Source organism: Pan troglodytes, chromosome 18 (assembly GCF_028858775.2).
Source record: "Pan troglodytes isolate AG18354 chromosome 18, NHGRI_mPanTro3-v2.0_pri, whole genome shotgun sequence".
NCBI classification, from domain to species: Eukaryota; Metazoa; Chordata; class Mammalia; order Primates; family Hominidae; genus Pan; species Pan troglodytes.
Genome location: NC_072416.2, coordinates 14693206 through 14714563, shown reverse-complemented (window position 1 = coordinate 14714563; position 21358 = coordinate 14693206). Strand labels below are relative to the sequence as shown.

General features: G+C 48.9%; 1 protein-coding gene across 16 annotated transcripts in view; it reads right to left on the bottom strand.

The window, feature by feature from the left end:
• The window catches only part of SNX29 (sorting nexin 29), a 592115-nt gene that overhangs the window by 501024 nt on the left and 69733 nt on the right, over positions 1-21358 (bottom strand). For all 16 annotated transcript variants that reach the window (XR_010152279.1, XR_010152276.1, XR_010152275.1 and 13 more), the window contains exons 6-9: positions 21088-21158; positions 18933-19181; positions 15333-15708; positions 5562-5680 (exon numbers count right to left, since the gene is read on the bottom strand). Coding sequence is in view for 9 of the 16 variants with exons in the window: in XM_024349767.2 (XP_024205535.1) it covers positions 5562-5680; positions 15333-15708; positions 18933-19181; positions 21088-21158 (815 nt within the window). In the remaining 7 variants the exon portion in view is untranslated. The remainder of the gene's footprint in view (positions 1-5561; positions 5681-15332; positions 15709-18932; positions 19182-21087; positions 21159-21358) is intronic.

Genomic DNA, 21358 nt, shown 5'->3' with positions numbered 1-21358 from the left:
AATTCTCAAGAAGTTCAAGTCCACTTCACCTCCCGCTTTTTTTAGAGGCAGGGTTTTCCTGTCACCCAGGCTGGAGAGCAGTGGCACGATTATAGCTCACTGCAGCCTCAAACTCCTGGACTCAAGAGAGCCTCCCACCTCAGCCTCCTGAGTAGCTAGGACTGCAGGCATGCACCCTCATGACTGGCCTGCTTATTTATTTATTTATTTATTTATTTATTTATTTATTTATTTTAGAGACAGGGTCTCACTATGTTGCCCAGACCAGTCTCAAACTCCTGGCCTCAAGCAATCCTCCTGCCTCAGACTCCCAAATGTTACATCTTAACGCATGTAAAACTCAATGAGAATGCTCAGTGAGGGTGGCATCAACTCACCCCATAACAGATCCTGGCTACCTCGGGCATTCATCCTCCCACCTGGTCAACTGGAATGGCCCAAGGAACCCCTCCCTCAGCCCCCACCCCACCATCCCCTCCTACTTGGCGCTCCCCTCTCTCAACCTTCCCAACACTAATCTCCGGCCCTCCTCCCCACCATCTTTTCTCTGATTCCTGCGTGAAGGTGGCCCTGAATCATGGCCCCACGGCCCTCTGTCACCCTCGGCACATCTGGCAAGGTCTTGGCTACAGTTCTCATCTCCGTGAAGACGACAGCGCTCAAGCCCTCACCTCTAGCCCAGACCTGTCTTGAATCTCAGTCCCACATCTCTAACTGCCTTCTAGAAAGCTCTACTGGGATACCCTGCTGTGCCTACCAACAGATCCTGACCCTCACAACCCCATCTTATGTCGCACTAGGCTGTAAGCTCACAAGAGCACGGCACCCACCCTCCATCCCATCACAGAGCCAGGGGGATCCAAGACTGCTCAGTGCCCCCAAAATGACCTCCTCCTCTTGGCTCACAAGTCGTGTCCACTGCCCCGTGGTCCAAAGGCTCCATACCATCTAAGAGGCCTTCTACAGCAGATGCCCCAGTTCCCTGTCATCCTTGCTAATCTAACTCACGCAGAGTCAGACTACATTCCCTGAAGCAAAGACAGGGACTCCAACATGCAGAGTGGAAATCCACAGCTGGGGCAAAGGCATGGATCCACCCAGCATTCAATGAGAACGCTCAGTGAGGACACAACGTCCACGCGGTCCCAGGTGATTGCCCACGGGCCCCTTCACGATGCACAACCACGACTGGCTTGTACTTGTTGTGGGCCTGACGCTCTGGGGTGCACACAGCATAGACCGTCTCATCCTTAAGGCCCCCAAGACAGATACCGTTATCTAATTTTACGGATGAGGAAATGAATCCCGAAAATTTAAGCAACTTGTTCAAGATCACAGAACTAACAAGTGCAAAGGTTTGAACCCTGGTCCGTCCAATGGCAGAGCTGAGCCTGTGCCCACTTTAGCATACAGGCCTGCATCCAGTGATCCAGTGGGAAGACTGAATAAAGAAAACCAGGAACCCCAAACAGCACACGACCCGTATAAGCTGACTGGGAAGCACAACCAGGGCAGTGTCTGCCCAGCCACCGCAACACTGACAACCAAAACAGTAAAACTGCCCACTAAGAGCTAAGTGCTAAAACCAATCACATCAGATTATGGCAGAGCCACCACAGTCTGTCCTCAACCTCAACAAACAACTTCCAAGATCCAACGTGAGGACAAGGAGAAATAGAACTTTAGACTTGATGGGGAAACAAAGGGTTTGAGGACCCAAGGTTTCAAAGGAACCTAAGAAAGCCCTTGGAAATTGTGCATTTCCTAAAACCCAACACTAAATACAGGACCCTCAATGAAGAGATGAGCAGTCATATCACCTTGTACTGACAGGTGATTTTTCACCCGTTTACTATTCCCACTCAAAATAAACCTGGGTAGCTCTCCCTTCCTTGCAACTGGAAAGCAATGCTGGTGAATTTGCTTTGCTCAGGTATAGACACCACATACTCCCAGAGGAATCACGCATGGTCCCCAGTCCTCATCTGCTTGTCTGGGGTCTCCTCTTGCAACCCGGGGTGCTGTCCCCTTCTGTGAATGGCTCTGTCACCCAAGAAAAGCAACTCCAAAACTCCTCCCTAAACCACAGTTATCTCTTCCAAGATTCAAGAGAACTCCTTTCAGGGTTCCCCCTTCTTTGCTCCTTTCTCCCTCCCAACACTCAGCTGCAGAAAGCATCCTCTCCCAGCCAGTGCCTTTGCCTTCTCTAACTATCCCCCCTGGCAGTGACTGCAAAGGCACCAGCGTGTTCAAAGATGACAAAAGTCTCCTAAGGTGAGGAGCCCTCCATGTGGGAAGTCTCCATTAAAAGACGAAGTGGCTCCAGAATGAGAGGGAATGTCAGAATATCTCTAAGGAAGGAAGATGCCCCTCAGAAGGGACAAGAGGCAGAAACAGAGCAAAAGGAATGGAGTCTCAGGAGAAATGGTGGCGGTGGCCACCTGGGCAGGCAGGCAGAGTCTTGGCACCAGTCGGCCCCACACCTCCCATGGAAATGGGGCATCAGGACAGAAGGGACTTGATGCAACCTGGCGTCCCAATCAGGCTACCCATTCCCCTGGCTCTGAGTCCAACATCCTGACACAGTCCTGGAATAATGTTTCTCCCTATGCCACGTCCTGCCCCGGTGCGCAGCCCCTGGGCTGTCCCAGCTCACAAGCCCCCTGACAGCATCGTTACTGCAGTGAAGGGAAATGCTGGCTGACGCCGGCACACGTCATCTCCAGAGAGTGCATTCGACATCAGCTGGAGCTCGGGTCCCATCAGCAGTGAGAAGATGGAGCTGACTCTGCGAGCTGACAGCCGGGTGTGGGACCACAGGAAATCTGCAAGGACTCTAGAGGCTGATGGGGAGCTACCTTCCCTGGAGACGCTTGCTACAGAAAGCCCAGAAAAGTAGGAAGAGCTCTGGGTTCTCTAAGACCAAAGCCCAACATGCACGAAAAAGGAGACCCGGATGTCTGATGGTTCAGGCGGCCCAGCTAAGCGGCAAAGGAGCTGACCCGTATGTCTGATGGTTCAGGGGGCCCAGCTAAGCGGCAAAGGAGCTGCCAAAACAATCAGACCACCTACTGCAAGCACCTCACGGTTCCACAATAATTCAAGAACCCAACTACAAGACCCCTCCATGGGGAACGGGACAGGGTGAGCAGGAAATTGGTTCATGAGACAGAGCCTGTGAACACACATTCAAAACTCCCCAGGGGTCCTAGACACATCCTGGGACCACCTGCTCTCTCCCAGCCCCTGCCCCTCCTCAGATGACCTGCCTGCATCTACACTGCTGCTGAACAGGCATCAGCAAGGTCACCAACCCCGTAACCTTTGGCTATTTGGACCATGGATGGTCTAGAAATGCAGGACTTCGGTGGCCTGGCCTGCAAACATGAGCTAGGCCTACGAGATTGTCACTTTTAGGGGACCTCAACTGAGACCCATGAGAAATTCCAGTTGGTATGGAAGGTCATGTGACTGAGGCATGGTATGGGCCAAGGAGGGCATGAGAATGAACACGGAGCAAAGACGGACTAGAAAAGGCCAGGCACGGTGGCTCACGCCTATAATCCCAGCAACTTTGGGAGGCCAAGGAGGTGGATCACGTGAGGTCACGAGTTTGAGATCAGTCTGGCCAACATGGTGAAACGCCATCTCTACTAAAAATACAAAAAGAATTTAGCCGGGCATGGTGGTGCATGCCTGTAATCCCAGCTAATCTGGAAGCTGAGGCAGGAGAATCGCTTGAACCCAGAAGGCGGAGGTTGCAGTGAGCCAAGATCATGCCATTGCACTCCAGCCTGGGTGACAGAGTGAGACTCCACCTCAAAAAAAAAAAAAAAAAAAAAAAAGATGGACTAGGAAAAGAAGAGGTGGGCAGACCCCCATCAGGAAGTGGAGGGAGGCCACATAAGAAAGATGACAGCACCCCACCAAGTCAAGAAAGCCCCCTCCATGCCAACGCCCCAGCTCCTGGGCCATGGACAAGATGTCCCTGAAGCTCTCACCAGGGGCCTTGGCATGTGCCTGGCACCTTCCCCAGATTAACTCAGGGCGCCTTCACTGTGGATCTCAAAGGTAGCTGATATAATCACACCCCCCACTCTCACAGGACTGTGCTGAAGAGCAGATGAGTTCATCAGGGTCAGCCACACTGCAGTGCAGGGCTCCTTTGGCTTTGCAAATGCTGGCTCTCATTGTCACTGTCATCCCCATTTTCCAGATGAGGACACAGCAACTGACAGACAGGAAGCACTCAGCCTCATTTAACAGCCAGGAATGCTGACGCTCAGAGCAGTAATGCACTCAGGCTTACTCAACTTTCTAGAGCTAGTACTGCATCTGACTGGCCCCGTCCTGCTGCCAGTGACTGTCCCCGCCCTGCCTCTGTGCTTCAGCTAGTTTGAGTAGGTTTATGCTCCCTGCCAAGTGACAGGAAGAGTCTACACCCCAGTTCAGAATTTCAACAGCTTCCTGAGTGATTAGTGGGCTCCAGTCATAATTTCCTAAATCTGGGCCCAGAGAAGGCACATTCGCTTCCTAAGAAAACGAGGAGGCGCCTAAGAAGGTTGGGCCAAGTCTTCTCTGACCCAGCGGTGTTCTGGGGGCAGGGACAGCAACTGGGCACTTCTCTGAGCCAGATGCTGTGCCAGCTGCATTACACTGCACCCCACGGGCTAGCTGGGATCAACCACGTCCTCCCCATGACCTGCACTAAAGAAAACAATAACAAACCACATGGGCACGTGCTCAACCGTGTGGAATGGTGGAAAAATGCTTACCCATACCAGAGACATATTTGTTTATTTATTTATTTATTTATTTATTTATTTATTTTGAGACAGAGTCTCACTGTCACACAGGGTGGTGTACAGTGCCACGATATCGGCTCACTGCAACCTCCACCTCCCGGGTTCAAGCAATTCTCCTGCCTCAGCCTCGTGAGTAGCTGGGACTACAGGCACACACCACCATACCCAGCTAATTTTTGTATTTTTAGTAGAGACAGGGCTTCACCATGTTGGCCAGGCTGGTCTCAAACTCCTGACCTCAGGTGATCCACCCGCCTCGGCTTCACAAAGTGCTGGGATTACAGGCATGAGATATCGCACCCAGCCCAGAAACAGCTTTTAACCAAGCTACTTCCTGATCCCCAAGCACTTTTCTGCACAGGGTGGCAGGGCCTTTACAGACAGGGGTTCAGTTACCTTCTTGCATCTCCAAAGAGGCAAAATCGTCGTCACTATTTGTGGTCAGCTTTTAAACGACCAAGTTCAACGGGCCACTGGTAAGGGAGAAAAACAGGCCTGCAGGCCCTGGTGACTTGCCAGCTGGTTCAGCCCAACACTCACTCCACGGAGAGCACCTCAGGATACCCAGGTTCAGGGAGAGAAGCCAAGCCCTCTCTCACTTCTGCATCTCAGTGAGCTCCCCCTGGCCCTGAACCACACCCCGACTCCCGCGCCTCCCGGCTCCCATTCCTACCTGTCCAGGGAACTCAGACATTCCTGCTGGTTCTCAAAGCCAAAGCTCTTATTGGAGGAAAGGAGTAATCGGGAGACACCCACCTGCTGGGCTGTAGGAGCCCACGCCACTGACAGGGAAGAGGATGTCGGAGTCATTGTGCAGCACCTTCAGCGGAGCCCAGCTGTTCATCTGGGAGAGGCAGGTGTTCCCTTCCAGTGGCCTAAGGTGAAAGAATACAGCTGCAGGACAGGCCAAAGAGACCAGAGGCCGCATGACTCACCAACAAGCATCCACAGCACCCTCCTGAGAACTAACCAGGCCAAGGCAGGGCTGAGAACAGAAGGAGGTGTGGGCCGGGAGGTAGAGCGTGGAGTCCAGATCCAGACCTCTTGCATTTGTTCTCTCAACCAGTGTTTACTGAGCACCTATTATATGCCAGGCACTGTGCTCCCTACTGGTGGCAAAAGAGCCAGTGAATACTGTTGATCCTGCCCTGAGGGAGCCTGCAGTCTGTTGGGGGGCATGAACATGAACCAAATAATCCTGCAAGAAGCTGTAAATGGCATCTCAGATTGTGGAGGAAGCTCATTCCAGGAAGGTCATGGAAGGCTGCCTGGAAGAAGCAGGGCTTGAGGAGGGGAGCTGGAGGAAGCCCAAGCCACCGAGTGAAGAGGAGGGACAAAGGCTTGGGGAAGGGGACAGCACATGCATCACAGGCCATCTGCTCCACGTTCCGAAATGACAGCAGCCACCTGACCTAGGGCTAGTGTTGCTCCGCCTCGCTGCATCTGAGCCCCTCGTGGGTAAAAGGACAGAATCAGACCAGTCACGTCTGGGTCCCTTCCAAGAAAGGGGGTCGGCTCAATTATTAACCATACTCATATGATCTGTTATACTGTCACCTTACCCACAAAGTACAAATCTCTAATGCGTGCCATCTTAGAAACGCCAGGCGGTGTGGTTGGGTTTGTTTGGGAGTAATTGCCCCTGCAGCACTTGCCTCTGAGCAATCAAGAAATGTTAATAAATACCTGGAGGTATTTTTGCAGTATAGCCGTCCCCCAGTATCTGCATTACATCTGTATCAACCGTTTCAAAAAACCCCTGCAAATCTGAGGATGCTCAAAGTCCCTCGTTTTGTTTTAGAGTTGGAGTCTTGCTCTGTTGTCCACACTGGAGTACAGTGGCACAATCATAGTTCACTGCAACCTTGAGCTCTTGGGATTTGGCAGAGCCTCCTGCCTCAGCCTCCCGAGGAGTTTGGACTACAGGTGTGAGCCACCATACCCGGCTAATTTTTTGTTTTGTTTTGTTTTTTTGTGAAAACAGGGTCTCCCTATGTTGTCCAGGCTGGTCTCAAAATCCTAGCCTCAAGCGGTCCTCCTGCTTCAGCCTCCCCAAGTGCTAGGATTACAGGCATAAGCCACCTCGCCTAGCCTGAAGTCCCTGATGTAAAACGGTGTAGTATTTGCATAAGCACACCCTCCCACATATGTACTTTACATCATCTCTAGATTGCTTATGATACCTAATACAATCCAAATGCTATGTAAATAATTGTTATACTGTATTTTTATTGTATTATTTTTATTGTTTTTTTTTGGTAATATTTTTGATCCACAGTTGGTTGAAACCATAGATGCGGAACTCACGGATGCAGAGTCCATGGATGCAGAGAGCCAGCTGTACTGTAAGGTTTAAACATCATACTGTGTCTCAGTAGATAAAGAAGACCAAAGCAGATCATAATCATACCTACTTAAGAAGGGAAGTGCGGGGGCAGACAAAGGGAAGGGACGCAAAAGAAGAAAAAGTGTGTGGCTTGTCCAAGGCCATCAGCACTAAGCAACAGAACCAAGGCTGTGGGACTGGAGCCCAGGTCTTCCAAACTCAAGTGCACCGAGTCGTCTCCTGCCCACAAGTGACATTACTTAATATAGTTTGTCTTTACGTTAGAGCTACTCTAAAATCAACAAATATTTTCTGTAATAGACCAGAGAGTACATATTTCAGGCTTCGTGACACAGTCTTCTTTCTTGGTGTCTCTTAATAACTCTTTAAAAATGTAACAACTGTTCACTGCTTGGGGGCGGGTTTGGTCCGCAGGCAGGGATTGCCAGCTCCTATTTTAGAGGCTTGTCAGGTAGAAGTCTCCTTTCAGCCCTCTCTAGCTTTTGGCCAGACATCTGGCACAGAGCGAGAAGCACAGGAGGAAATAATCCTAGCAGAATTTTGCAAGATGGATCATTCAACCATGCCCATACCACAATGAGGCTTTCAGACAGCAGGGTGGGGGCAAAAGAAGAGCCGCTCCTGCGACTGTCCTGGCAGCGAGCCCAACCTGGGCGGAGAACCAGATGACCTTGGCTGTGCCTCTGGAATCTGTCAAGAGGCGCCCTCCTGAGGCTCTGACCTGGCCACTGGTGACCACGGAGCCGGCACCCAGAGGTGGTCAGGGGCGCCCTTTCAGGAGAAGGCAGCAAAAGCAGACAGTCCTTTCTAGGCCACTCCACTGCCTCAGGGCAGGTGCGATGTTCTGCTGCTTTCTAAGATAATTCTTGACCCTTCCCCACAACATATGCAAGTACAAGGTGAAGCCAGGCCCCAAGAGGATGAGGTTCCAAACCCGAGAAGTGAGCCCCAAGGACCACCGCCTCAAAATGAGTTACATTAAAGACTGCTGGCCAGGCCAGTGGCTCACATTTATAATTCCGGTACTTTGGGAGGCCGAGGCAGAAGGATCACTTGAGCCCAGGAGTTCGAGCCCTGTCTCTACAAAAAATTTAAAAATTAGCCAGGTATGGTATTGCACACCTGTAGACCCAGCTACTGGAGGGGCTGAGGTGGGAGGATCCCTTGAGCCTGGGAGGTCGAGGGCTGCAGTGAGCTGAGAGCATACCACTTCCTCCAGCCTGGGCCACAGAGAAAAAACAAAACAAAAAACAAAAAAACCCAGGCCGGTTGCTGTGGCTCACACCTGTAATCCCAACACTTTGGGAGGCCGTGGCGGGTAGATCACCTGAGGTCAGGAGTTCAAGACCAGCCTGGCCAACATGGTGAAACCCCGTCTCTACTAAAAATACAAAACTTAGCAGGGCGTGGTGGTGGGTGCTTGTAATCCCAGCTACTTGGGAGGCTGAGGCAGGAGAATCACTTGAACTCGAGAGGCGGAGGTTGCAGTGATCTGAGATCCCGCCACTGCACTCCAGCCTGGGTGACAGAGCGAGACTCCATCTCAAAAAAAACACAAAAAAACAAAAAAAAAAAACACCAGTGGGCCCCAAGGGCTACTGCCTCAAAATGAGTGACATTAAAGATTCCTGAAGCTGAGACTGCCTCAGTATCTGGTGCCTTGATTGGCTTAAAACCACTCATTATTACAACTGTTGCTCCTCAGCAAGACAATTAACACATGTTATTTGAAAACTTAGAAAATGCCCAAAAGAAGAGAGAGAAAAAATAAACCACCCAACAGCCACATTATCCAAAACATTACTGTGTCAGACTCAGTTTCCCACATGTCTTTTTTTCTTTCCTGCTGTGCGGACTATTCTTTACACAGTTGTAATGAAGCAAAATGTTGAGTTTTTTATCTTGTTTTTTCCATTCAATATTAACTCATTAGGCCAGGCATGATGGCTCACACCTGTAATCCCAGCACTTTGGGACGCCAAGGTGGGCAGATCACCTGAGGTCAGGAGTTTTGAGACCAGCCTGGCCAACATGGTGAAACCCCATCTCTACTAAAAATACAAAAAATTAACCGGGAGTGGTGGTGGTCACCTATAATCCCAGCTACTTGGGAGGCTGAGGCAGGAGAATTGCTTGAACACAGGAGGCAGGGATTGCAGTGAGCCGAGATTGCGCCACTGTACTCCAGCCTGGGTGACAGAGCGAGAACCCAGCTCAAAAAAAAAAAAAAAAAATACATATATATATATATATGTATATGTATGTATATATGTACTCATTAGCTCAGCTTCATAACACTAGATACTCTTAAACATCATTTGAGATGTTTGAGATCCTAAATGTTAAAATGTCAAGGCTTAAACTATAAAATCTTCTGCTGTTAATCGTCCCCCTGTGGCTGCACATTTAGGTCAACTCCAGTGTTCTGCTTCTCTGAATAAGGACTTTGGTATCTAGATGTAGCAACTTTTCCCTGAATCGAGGGTATGTTCTCTGGGCTGCTTCTCGCACTGGGACTGCTAAACGAAGTGGGATAAACATCCTTAAGTTCATGCCAGTTTGTCAAACTGCTTTCCCCCATGGCTATCAACTGCTCCCAGCTCAACTGCTTCCAGCTGTCTATGAGGCCAGCCCCTGTGCACCATCCCTGCAGCCTCATTCATCCCACAGACACCAAGTGGATGCTATGGGATGTGCCAGGAACTGAGGACTCACTGACAGCAAGATCTTTCCCTTCCACCAGGGCGCCAACCCAAGGTCTCCGCAAATACGATGGGCAAAATATGGAGTCTTGTTTCACTTTGCATTTGCTTAACTGCTAGTGAGATGCAGAATAGCGAGACGCAGCATATGTTTGTAGTCCTTTCTGAATTATGTTTCCCCCTACTTCCCTACCGGTATCATAGAGCACATATAAAGTGATTTAAAAAGCCCCATCTGGGCCTGGCTCAGTGACCCATGCCTGTAATCCCAGCACTCAGGGAGGCCAACATAGGAGGATCACTTCAGGCCAGGAAGTCAAGACCAACCTGGGCAATGCCTTGAGACCCCAGTTCTATAAAAAATTAGCTGGGCGTGGTGGCATGCACCTATAGTCCTAGCTACTCGGGAGGCTGAGGCAGGGAGATCACTTGACACTAGGAGTTCCCTGAGTTGAGGGTGTGATCAGGCCACTGCACTCCAGCCTGGATGACAGAGCAAGACCTGTCTCAAAAAAACAAACAAAGAAACAAAACAAAACAAAAAAAGAACGAAAGAACAAACCCTGACCGTAATAAAAATACTATCCCTTGTAAAGAAAAATACAAAATGCAAAGCTAATACTTATGATAAATACAGAGGCAGACGAAACAAGACTTCTTCAGACATCAAAGAATGGGTTAATGACCAGTAAACCAACGAGTAAGCCTAACTTTGATCAATAGAGGATCTTAAAGACAACAGGGCAGCAGACTCTGCCAGACACTGTGGCAATCCACAGTGAGCTTCTCCTGGTCTGGCTACATTCCCCTCACACATCTGCTGTGCACCAGCCCCCTCAACCTTCCCTGTGAACACTAGCTTAGAATCAAAATCAAAGCATTACTCAGCAGGCCATCCCATCACTCCGCTGTGTCTTCCCCAGGCTGCTCTGTGGAAGGGTCAATCAAGATCCCTCTTAATGCCAGGGAGAGCTGTCCAGAGTCTGCAGGAGGCCCTCTGGCTTCAGAGGGCCCAGGCCAAGTGAAGGTCACCCTGCACTGTGTTGGGCATTTACACACAATGCTGGGGGCTGCCTTGGCTCACACACCAGCCTCACCCATGGGGCTACACTCAGTGGCATCAGCAAGCAGCATCTCCTCAAAGGCCCAGATTACAAAGTAAAGGCACATGGCCAGGTGCAGAGGCTCATGCCTGCAATCCCAGCACTTTGGCAGGCTGAAGCAGGTGGATCACTTGAGCTCAGGAGTTCAATACAGGCCTGGCCAACATGGTGAAACCCCATCTCTATTAAAAATACAAAAATTAGCCGGGTATAGTGGCACACTCCTGTAGTCCCACCTACTCTGGAGGCTGAGGCAGGAGAATCGCTTAAACCTGGGAGCAGAGGTTGCAGTGAACTGAGATCGCACCACTGCACTACAGCCGGGGCCATGGAGTAAGACTCTGTTCCAGAAAAAAAAGAATAAAGGCACTTGTGTGGGTTAATTGTATGTGTCAATTTTGCTGGGCCACAATACCCAGGTATTTGGTCAAACATTATTCTAGCTGTTTCTATTAGATGAGATTAACATTTAAATCAGTAGATTTTGGGTGAACCAGATTACGCTGCATAATGTGGGTGGGCTTCATGCAAGCAGTGCAAGGCCTCGATAGGAAAAAGACAGACCTTCCAAAGGAAGAAGAAATTCTGCCAGCAAATTGCCTCTGGACCTGAACTGCAACTCTTCCCTGGGTCTCCAGTCCACACACCTAACCTGTGGATTTTGGACTTCCCAGCCCCACAATCACATGAGCCAATTCCTTAAAATAAATCAAGATAAGACCAGGCGTGGTGGCTTATGCCTGTAATCCCAGCACTCTGGGAGGCTGAGGTGGGTGGATCATTTGAGGTCAGGAGTTTGAGACCAGCCTGGCCAACAGGGTAAAACCCCATCTCTACTAAAATCACAAAAGTTAGCCGGGTGTGGTAGGTACCTGTAATCCCAGCTACTCGAGAGGCTGAGACACAAGAATCACTTAAACCCAGGAGAAAAAGGTTGCAGTGAGCTGAGATCGTACCACTGTACTCCAGCCTGGGTGACAAAGCAAGACTCCATCTCAGAAAAAAAAAAAAAAAAAGAAAGGAAACAGAGACACAGAAACAGAGATAGAAATGGAGTTAGAGGTACAGATAGAGGTAGAAATTGACAAAAAATAGAGCAGGACAGAGAAGGAACTATACACATCCACACACAGAATGTCCGCCTCAGCCCCACCCCACTGGTTCTGTTTCTCTAGAAAGCCCTGAATAACACAGCAGGTCACAAGACTTGGATGCCAGGTACAAAAACATTCATACCCTATGAGCAAGAACAAGGCTGCTGAAAAGCTGCCCTAACAAACAGTTCACTCGTAGGAAAAAAATCTTGCGTGTGAAAATATTCATTTGAGATCCGCTGATAACAAAAAGCAAAAACAAAAACCATCAGCATAAATACCCAACAAAAGGGGAAACATTTCACAAGTCATAATATGTTGATCTGACTGAAAGGCAACTGCGTTAGCCACGGTTCTGCGGAGAAATGGAACCAAGGGGTGTGTGGCTGGAGAGAGAGAGACAGAGAGATACAAATACAGGTTTATATTGAGGAACTGCTCCACACAACTGCAGGGACCAAGAAGTCCCATGATCCGCAGTCCACAAGCTGAAGACCCAGGAAAGGTGGTGGTGTGGTGACAGGAAAGCTGGTGGTGTGGTGACAGGAAAGCTGGTGGTGTGGTGAAGTCCAAGTCTGAAGCCTGAGAACCAGGAGAGCAGATAGTGGGAGTCCCTGGCCCAGGGCCAAAAACCCATGTCCCAGCTGAAGCTAGCAGGCGGAAAGGAAAGAATCCCTCCCTGCCTTCACTTGTTGTTCTGTTCAGGTCTTCAATGGATTGGATGAGGTCCACCCACACTGGGGAGGGCTATCGCCTTTACTGAGTGCACCAATTCAAACACTTCCCTCACCCAGAAACATCCCCACTGATCCACCCAGAAGCAGAATATTCAATCTGGGCATCCCACAGCCCAGTTAAGTTGACACACAAAATTAACCATCACATCAACAAATCAATATTCATAATTAAGTAGAAACATGAAAAACATTTGACAGAATAGCTGGGCACAGTGGCTCATGCCTGTAATCCCAGCACTTTGGGAGGCCGAGGCGGGCAGATCACGAGGTCAGGAGTTTGAGACCAGCCTGGCCAACATGGTGAAACCCTGTCTCTACCAAAAATACAAAAATTAGCCGGGCGTGGTGGCGGGCACCTGTAATCCCAGCTACTCGGGAGGCTGAGGCAGGAGAATCACTTGAACCCTGGAAGCAGAGGTTGCAGTGACCCGAGACGGCGCCATTGCACTCCAGCCTGGGTGACAGAGCAAGACTCCATCTCAAAACAAACAAACAAACAAAGGCTGGGCACGGTGGCTCACGCCTGTAATCCTAGCACTTTGCGAGACCGAGGCGGGTGGATCACGGGGTCAGAGATCAAGACCATCCCGGCTAACAGGGTGAAACCCTGTCTCTACTAAAAATACAAAAAATTAGCCAGGCGTGCTGGCGGACGCTTGCAGTCCCAGCTACTCGGGAGGCTGAGGCAGGAGAATGGCATGAACCCGGGAGGCGGAGTTTGCAGTGAGCCGAGATCACGCCACTGCACCCCAGCCTGGGCGACAGAGCAAGACTCTGTCTCAAAAAAACTGACAGTATAAGCTTTGGATTACAGCATACCTGAATCCGAATCTCAATTTAGCCAATGGCTTTCACAAATCTTGCCTCTCTATGGAATCCTGTTCTTCTGTCTGTAAAATGGAGGTGATACCCATGAACCTCATAGGGCTGCTAGACGTCTTACAATACAGTGTATAAATCATCTGCAGCACCTGGCATATCTCAGATGATCAATAAGGTAACACTACTAGTACAAGCATCCATGCAGATGAGGACTAGAGTAAAAATAAAAAACAATAATAGGCACAGTCTCATCAGAAAAAAAGAAAACCCTAATATTGTAACAACATGAAAATGAAAATCTTAGGGCTAAGGGTATACTGCAGCCTAAACAATACCATAAGATTTAGGTCAGATAGAAAGATACATTTCTGCATATTCATTTTATACTTTTTATTTTTTTGTAGAGACGGAGTCTTGCTGTGTTGCCCAGGCTGGTATCAAATTCCTGGCCTTAAGCAATCCTCCCAACTCAGCCTCCCAAAGTGCTGGGATTACAGGCATGAACCACTGCACCTGGCCTCATTTTACACTTTAATGGACTGGATTTTGCAGTAGTCATGATTAGGAGGGCACTGCGCACCACAAAGCCTAAGAGGTAACTAGCTTATTTGGGGTATTTGGGGAATTTTTTCTTTTTTTTGAGAAGGACCTTCTCTCTTGCTGCCCAGGCTGGAGTGCAATGGCGTCATCTTGGCTCCGCCTCCCATATTCAAGCGATTCTCCTGCCTCAGCATCCCAAGTATCTGGAGTTACAGGCATGCACCACCATGCCTGGCTAATTTTGTATTTTTTTAGTAGAGAAGGGGTTTCCCCATGTTGGTCAGGCTGGTCTTGAACTCCTGACCTCAGGTGATCCACCCACCTTAGTGTCCCAAAGTGCTGGGATTACAGGTGTGAGCCACTGCACCTGGCCAACTCCACTGTTAAGGCAGCAGGTGCAGGCAAGTTACGGCTATTCACACCCCTGCAGATAAACACAGAAGTCACCATACCACAACTATTCTCCTAACGCTGCCTTCGTCCTGAGCTTCCTGTGCTAGTGGCAAGTCAGATGCAAGGAAAATCCAGAGTAAAAATAAATAACAATAACAGGCACAGTCTCATCAGACTGTGAAACCCTGTGAACCCTGTGAAATGAAAATGACAGATGTATGTATAAAGCAAGAATTTCAAGGCACACATTCTGACATTAACTTTGTATTAAGTGCCCTCAAATGTACTCCCTTCCCCTCTTTCAGTTCTCAGGGGAAGAGCAAATAATACTCCTTCCAAATAACACTCCTAAATCAACACCTGAAGAATGAATGATACCCTGGGCAAATATAAAGCTTGCAGACCTATTTTACCCAATACCATAGAAAGAGAAAACAGTGAACTTAACCCCCTCATTAAAAGTGCAAGGGGAGGCTGGGCGTGGTGGCTCATGCCTGTAAACCTAGCAATTTGGGAGGCCAAGGCAGGCAGATCACTTGAGGTCAGGAGTTTGAGACCAGCCTGGCCAATATGGTGAAACCCCATCTCTACTAAAAATACAAAAATTAGCTGGGTATGGTGACAGGTGCCTGTAATCCCAGCTACTCGGGAGGCTGAGGCAGGAGAATAGCTTGAACCCGGGAGGTGGAGGTTGCAGTGAGCTGAGATCACGCCACGGCACTCCAGCCTGGGGGACGGTGAGACTCCACCTTACACACACACACACAAAGAAGCGTGAGGGGAACTTACTTCTCGGGTGACTCTGAGTGGCCCCTGTGCTTCCTTCCTGATGAGTTTCCATACACGTCATCTTCGTTTTCATCCACATCTTCATCATCGATGCTTTTCACATCAAGCTTCTGGTACCCAAACTCCCCGTTCAAAGACAGGGAATCAATTTTCCATGAGTTGCTGCTCTGACTTCCATTGGAGTTAGGCCCGAAGGGGCTTTCAAAGGCGGACATAATATTGACAGAGGAGCGGTCGGAGTTGTCCTCTGAGCTCTCCCCTGCCCCAGGTGTCTTTTTAAACACGTCCCCAGAGTTCTGCTCATCTTCCTCATCATCAAATGAGATTATGTTGGTCACTTTCTTTTTCTTCTTCCGCTCCTTTTTGCTTTTGGCATCTGGCAAAAAAAAAAAAAGATACAGTATAAGAAAAAGGAGGCAAGACAAAAGGATGATGGAACCAACTCACCTCCAGGTTATGGAAAATACTATTCGAGTGAGAAATACACTGTAACATGAATTCAGACTTTTTAAAATCCTCAGTGAAAATCTGTGTACAGAAGATTGAGCAGAATGGATGCAGGCCTCTGCCTCTGATTTAAATAAACACACCACAGAGCACACCTTGAAACTGTTCCTTCTAAGCAGTCACTTTGATGCGAAGGATGCTACCATTACCAAAATGATCTTCAATGCTTCACTTTGGAAAATATTCTCATAGCTGGTAGATGAGACCAGGAGAACCAGCTGGGGGGTGTAGTCAAGGGTTGAGCAGCCTCAAACTCCTGCCATTCCTGTGCAATGCCCCTTTGCAATGGGTCTTCGTGGCTCCTCCCAGCCAGAGGTGATGTCTATTTCTGCACCCTCTTGAATCTGGCTGGCGTAGTGCTCTGCTTTTTTTTTTTTTTTTTTAAGAGTTGGGGCATCTCGCTCTATTGCCCAGGCTGGAGTATAATGGTGCAATCATAGCTCACTGTAACCTCAAATTCCTGGGATCAAACAATCCTCTGCCCTCAGCCACCTGAGTAGCTGGGACTACAGGTGCATGCCACAACACCCAGCTAATTTTATTATTATTTGTAGAGATGAGGTCTTGCTGTGCTTCCCAGGCTAGTCTCAAAACTCCTGGCCTCAAGCAATACTCCCACCTCAGCCTCCTAAATTGCTGGGATTATAGGCATGAGCCACCATGCCCTGCTTTTACCAAAAGAATGTGGCAGAAAGGGCCGGGCGCGGTGGCTCACGCCTATAATCCCAGCACTTTGGGAGGTCAAGGCGGGTGGATCACCTGAGGTCAGGAGTTCAAGACCAGCCTGGCAAACATGGTGAAACCCCGTCTGTATTAAAAATACAAAAAAAAAAAAAATTAGTTGGGCGTGGTGGCAGGTAATCCCAGCTACTTGCGAGGCTGAGGCAGGAGAATTTCTTGAACACGGGAGGCAGAGGTTGCAGTGAGCCAAGATTGCGCCATTGCACTCCAGTCTGGGTGACAGAGCGAGACTCTTTCTCCAAAAAAAAAAAGTGGCAGAAATAACACTGTGTGAGTTCCAGTAGCTAGGCGTTAAAAGGTCTCAGCTTTGCCTTTGCTTTCCTGGACAGTGGCCCTGACCCCATATATAAAGAAGCCAGTTCAGCCGACTGGAGGATGAGAGGCTATGAGTAGAACCCGAGCTGCCCCAGCACTGATTCCAGACACGTGGATGGGGCCATCTTGGATCTTCCAATCTAACCACCAGCTCCCATGAGTGAGCCGAAAGAGCCCAGCAGAAGAGCCACCATGCCAACCCACACAAAAAAGTAACGAACTGCAGTGGTTTTAAGCCGCTACATTTTTAAATCACTTGTTATATAGCAAATGTTAACTGAAAAAGAAATCAAGCTTGCCTTAGTGACCAGCACTCACAGAAGACACTTTGTGCCCCTATTTTAATCATCACACTTGGATGTAAGACACTTTGAGCCAATTCCAAAAATCCAATCTGTCTAAACCAATGTGTGATGCGGTGAGGCCTCACTGGTATAGCACAACTCTGAGATCACCTCAAAAGCAGAGTTCCAAAAATGGGTGGGACTGCTACTCCTGTGGGTGTAGAAATTTCAGTGTCTGTTACACAAAGCTGTCAACAGCCCTATCTCCTACAAGGTTCATGCAGGGTCTCTGCTGGAGAAGCACAGGGCAAGACAGACAAGGCCACTGTGTACCAAAGACACCACGGGACTCTGCACTTTCACCATGAATAATTCCAAAGGGATGGCCACAGTTACTGCCTTGTTTCAGAGATTTGAGAATACTAAGTACTTAAGCCCAAAATTTCCAATTTCAACCAGGTGCAGTGGCTCACACTTGTAATCCCAGCACTTTGGGAGGCCAAGGCAGGAGGATCACTTGAGGCCAGGAGTTCAAGACCAGCCTGGGTAACATGGCAAGACCCTGTCTCTACATATATACACATACATACTACAACAAAATTTCCAATTTTGCTGTAGTAACATCTTAATGCCCCAAAGGAATCAAAGGGTATTGAAAACTTCTCACCAAATTAATCTTAACTGAATCAACTTTCTTTTTTTATATTTAATTTTTTAATTAAAATTTTTTAAAAACAGGCTGGGCACAGTGGCTCACGCCTGTAATCCTAGCACTTTGAGAGGCCAGGGCGGGCAGATCACCTGAGGTCAGGAGTTCAAGACCAGCCTGGCCAACATGGGGAAACCCTGTCTCTGCTAAAAATGCAAAAAGAAACCACGCATGTTGGCACACGCCTATAGTCCCACCTACTCAGGAGGTTGAGGCAGGAGAATTGCTTGAACCCGGGAAGTGGAGGTTGCAGTGAGCTGAGATCATGCCACTGCACTCCAACCCGGGCAATAGAGTGAGACTCTGTCTCAAAAAAAAAAAAAAAGAAAAAGTTAAAAAATTGAGACAGGGTCTCACTACTTTGCCCAGGCTGGTCTAGAACCCTTAAACTCAAGCGATCCTCCTGCCTCGGCCTCCCAAAGTGCTAGGATTATAGGCATGAGCCACCACGACCGGCCTGAATCAACTCTTTTGCTTCCCCAGAGCCTAGAGTCAAACCTGACAACTCCTCTCTCTCCTGAGGCCTTAAATGCCATCCCCAATCAGAGGCAAGACCAATGGCAGATGTTCCCCATAGCAGTCTATGCTTGGCTTTCATCCCTTTTATCCTAAGGATCATAAATTATATATTTTGTCATGAACTACCCACCCACACCCATCCCAAAGGAGACTGCAGGCTACCTGCTGGTAATCTGTCTTTCCTATTCGGCTCACCGCCTAACACACAGAATACGATGAAGGAACAAATAAAGGAATGAATGAATGAGGATCAACCTCATCTGGCTCCCGGTGTCTCTCACACCCTCACTTTCCGTTTGCTATGGTTGAGCTGTTCATTTTTCCACCCGGCAATTCTCGCATCTAGGTAAGGCCGTCAGAGCCCTTTCAGAGTGAATGAGGATGAGAAACAGAAACACAAATGGAAAACGCAAGTGCACTGGACTCCATTCCCCTTGGAATGACTTTCAGATGACAAGATATGTCCACCCCATCCGCCACATTCTGATTCCCTCTGCTCCGCCTCGAGCACCCGTTCCCACTCACCAGCACTGACATTTCTGGACACGACAGGCAAGGGGTCGGTCTCCTGTTCAGGTTTGATGAGGATGGAGACGGCAGAGGAGGCTGTGATCTCCCTGAACAGGCTGCTCACTCCTTGCGTGGACTCCTTCAGCAAGGAGGTCATGTTCTGCGTTGACTCCTTTAAGAGGTCTGAAACGGTGGGAGCAAACTTACTCTGCCCGTTCAAATCCTTGTTGTCGATGTTAATCGCAAAGAGTATGGAGTTCAGACCTGCCCAAAAAAAGGGAAAAGTCTGGAGTGCTTGCTGATGGGCAGTCATACTACCAACAAGAGAAGACAGCTGCAGACAACAGAGTACAGAAGAGGAGACAGGTTGATCTTAAATAGGTATAAAAATACCTCCCATGCGGACGTTGCAGGGAGCGAAAATCGCGCCACTGCACTCCAGCCTGGGTGACAAAGCAAGACTCTGCCTCAAAAAAAAAAAACCTCCCATGAAACTGGGGTCAGCAGACATCCGTTATCATGGGAGTTGAGTCATGCCACGTTCTCTCCCTAACAGCCAGGAAGATGAATATGAATAAGAAGTCAACTGGGAGGAGGTAAAGGCACAAGTTCCGGAATCAGGCTGCCTGGGGGTGAATCCCGGCACTGCCACCTACTAGCTACAAGACCTTGATCCAGGCTGGGCACGGTGGCTCACACCTGTAATCCCGGCACTTTGGAAGGCGGAGACAGGCGGATCACCTGAGGTCAGGAGTTCGAGACCAGCCTGACCAACATGGAGAAACCCCATATCTACTAAAAATACAAAATTAGCCGGGCGTGGTGGTGCATGCCTATAATCCCAGCTACTCGGGAGGCTGCAGCAGGAGAATCGCTTGAACCCAGGAGGCAGAGGTTGTGGTGAGCCAAGATCCCGCCATTGCACTCCAGCCTGGGCAACGAGAGTGAAACTCCGTCTCAAAAAAAAAAAAAAAAAGACCTTGGTCCAGCAACTTAGCATCTCCCTGTACTCCAGTCACCTTATCTGTAAGATGGGGACAATATTATCTTCCTCACAGGATTGTAAGTATTAAAGGCAATCACTCACAAAACACTCAGCTCCATAAACCATCAAATGTGCACTGGTTAACATCATCATCGTTACTGTGGAAACTTACATTGGGCATCTTATGATCTACAAAGGAAATTATGGTCAAATTCTTTTTCTCATCAATGGACAGGACTAACAACCCCAGATATATGAGATTTAGTATAAATTTTCAAGGAAAAACAAAAAGGAGGCAACAAAAAACTTGGAAAGAGGAAGCAAGTTGCCCACTTCAGTCCGGCTGATTCCACCTTTCACCCTTTGAGTCAAAGGGCGAACAACGTAACAGTCCACCGACTAACATCAACCCAGGGTCTCTCCATGTTGACTCGTCATGTGTGCGACTCCTGATCTCACATGATTCTCTCACAGCCCTATGAAGATGACTGCTGAGACAGCATGATTTCCACCTCACAGAGAGGAAAGAAAAGGCAGCAAAGCTTACGGCATCTGCCCCAGGTCACCAGGCAGCAAGGAGTAAAGCCAGGATTCAAAGGTAGGTCTCCCACCTCCAATTCCCCGCAACGTATATTACATCTCCAAAGCCCAGCTAAAAACCTTCAAATCTTCACTTTCTCTGCCAGGGTCTCACATTCTAGATAAATGGACCCAACACTGTGGTCGGGCATGGTGGCTCACACCTGCAATCCCAATGCTTTGGGAGGCCAAGGCGGGTGGATCACTTGAGCCCAGGATTTCGAGACCGGCCTGACCAACATAGCGAAACTCTATCTCTATTAAAATACAAAAATTAGCTGGTCGTGGTGGCAGGCACCCGTAATCCCAGCTTCTCGGAAGGTTGAGACAGGAAAATGACTTGAACCCAGGAGGCGGAGGTTGCAGTGAGCCGAGGTTGCATCACTGCACTCCAGCCTGGGCAACAGAGTGAGGCTCTCTCTTTAAAGAAATAAAAATTTAAAAACCAACATTCAGTCCTAGTAAAAGAAGGACAGCAGCAAGTGACTCATTGAGTTGTTGAGGGACAGAAGAATCACAACATTCCATGGCGCTGTGGAACTGCCCCAAGGCAGCCCCTCTGCCAAGTGTCACAAGGCCCTGCACCCTGGTCTGGGCCAGGCTTACCTGCTGCCATGGTAGGAAGCATACTGGACCTTTCTTCATCCATCACAAAAGACCAGTCTTCATAAAAAGTGCTGCAGATTGAAAGAGAAAAGGAAATCGTTCTTAGCAGTGGTTCTCTGTGTCCATTAACCAGGAAATTCCATTAGACGGCTCCCTGGAAGATCTGCACCTGGTCACCCCAGGAGGGATATGATTTGTCTGAGGTCTCTGCTGGTTTAAAGCTTCTGGTTACAAACAGAAGACTGAACACTTACATCCTACAACTTCCTCA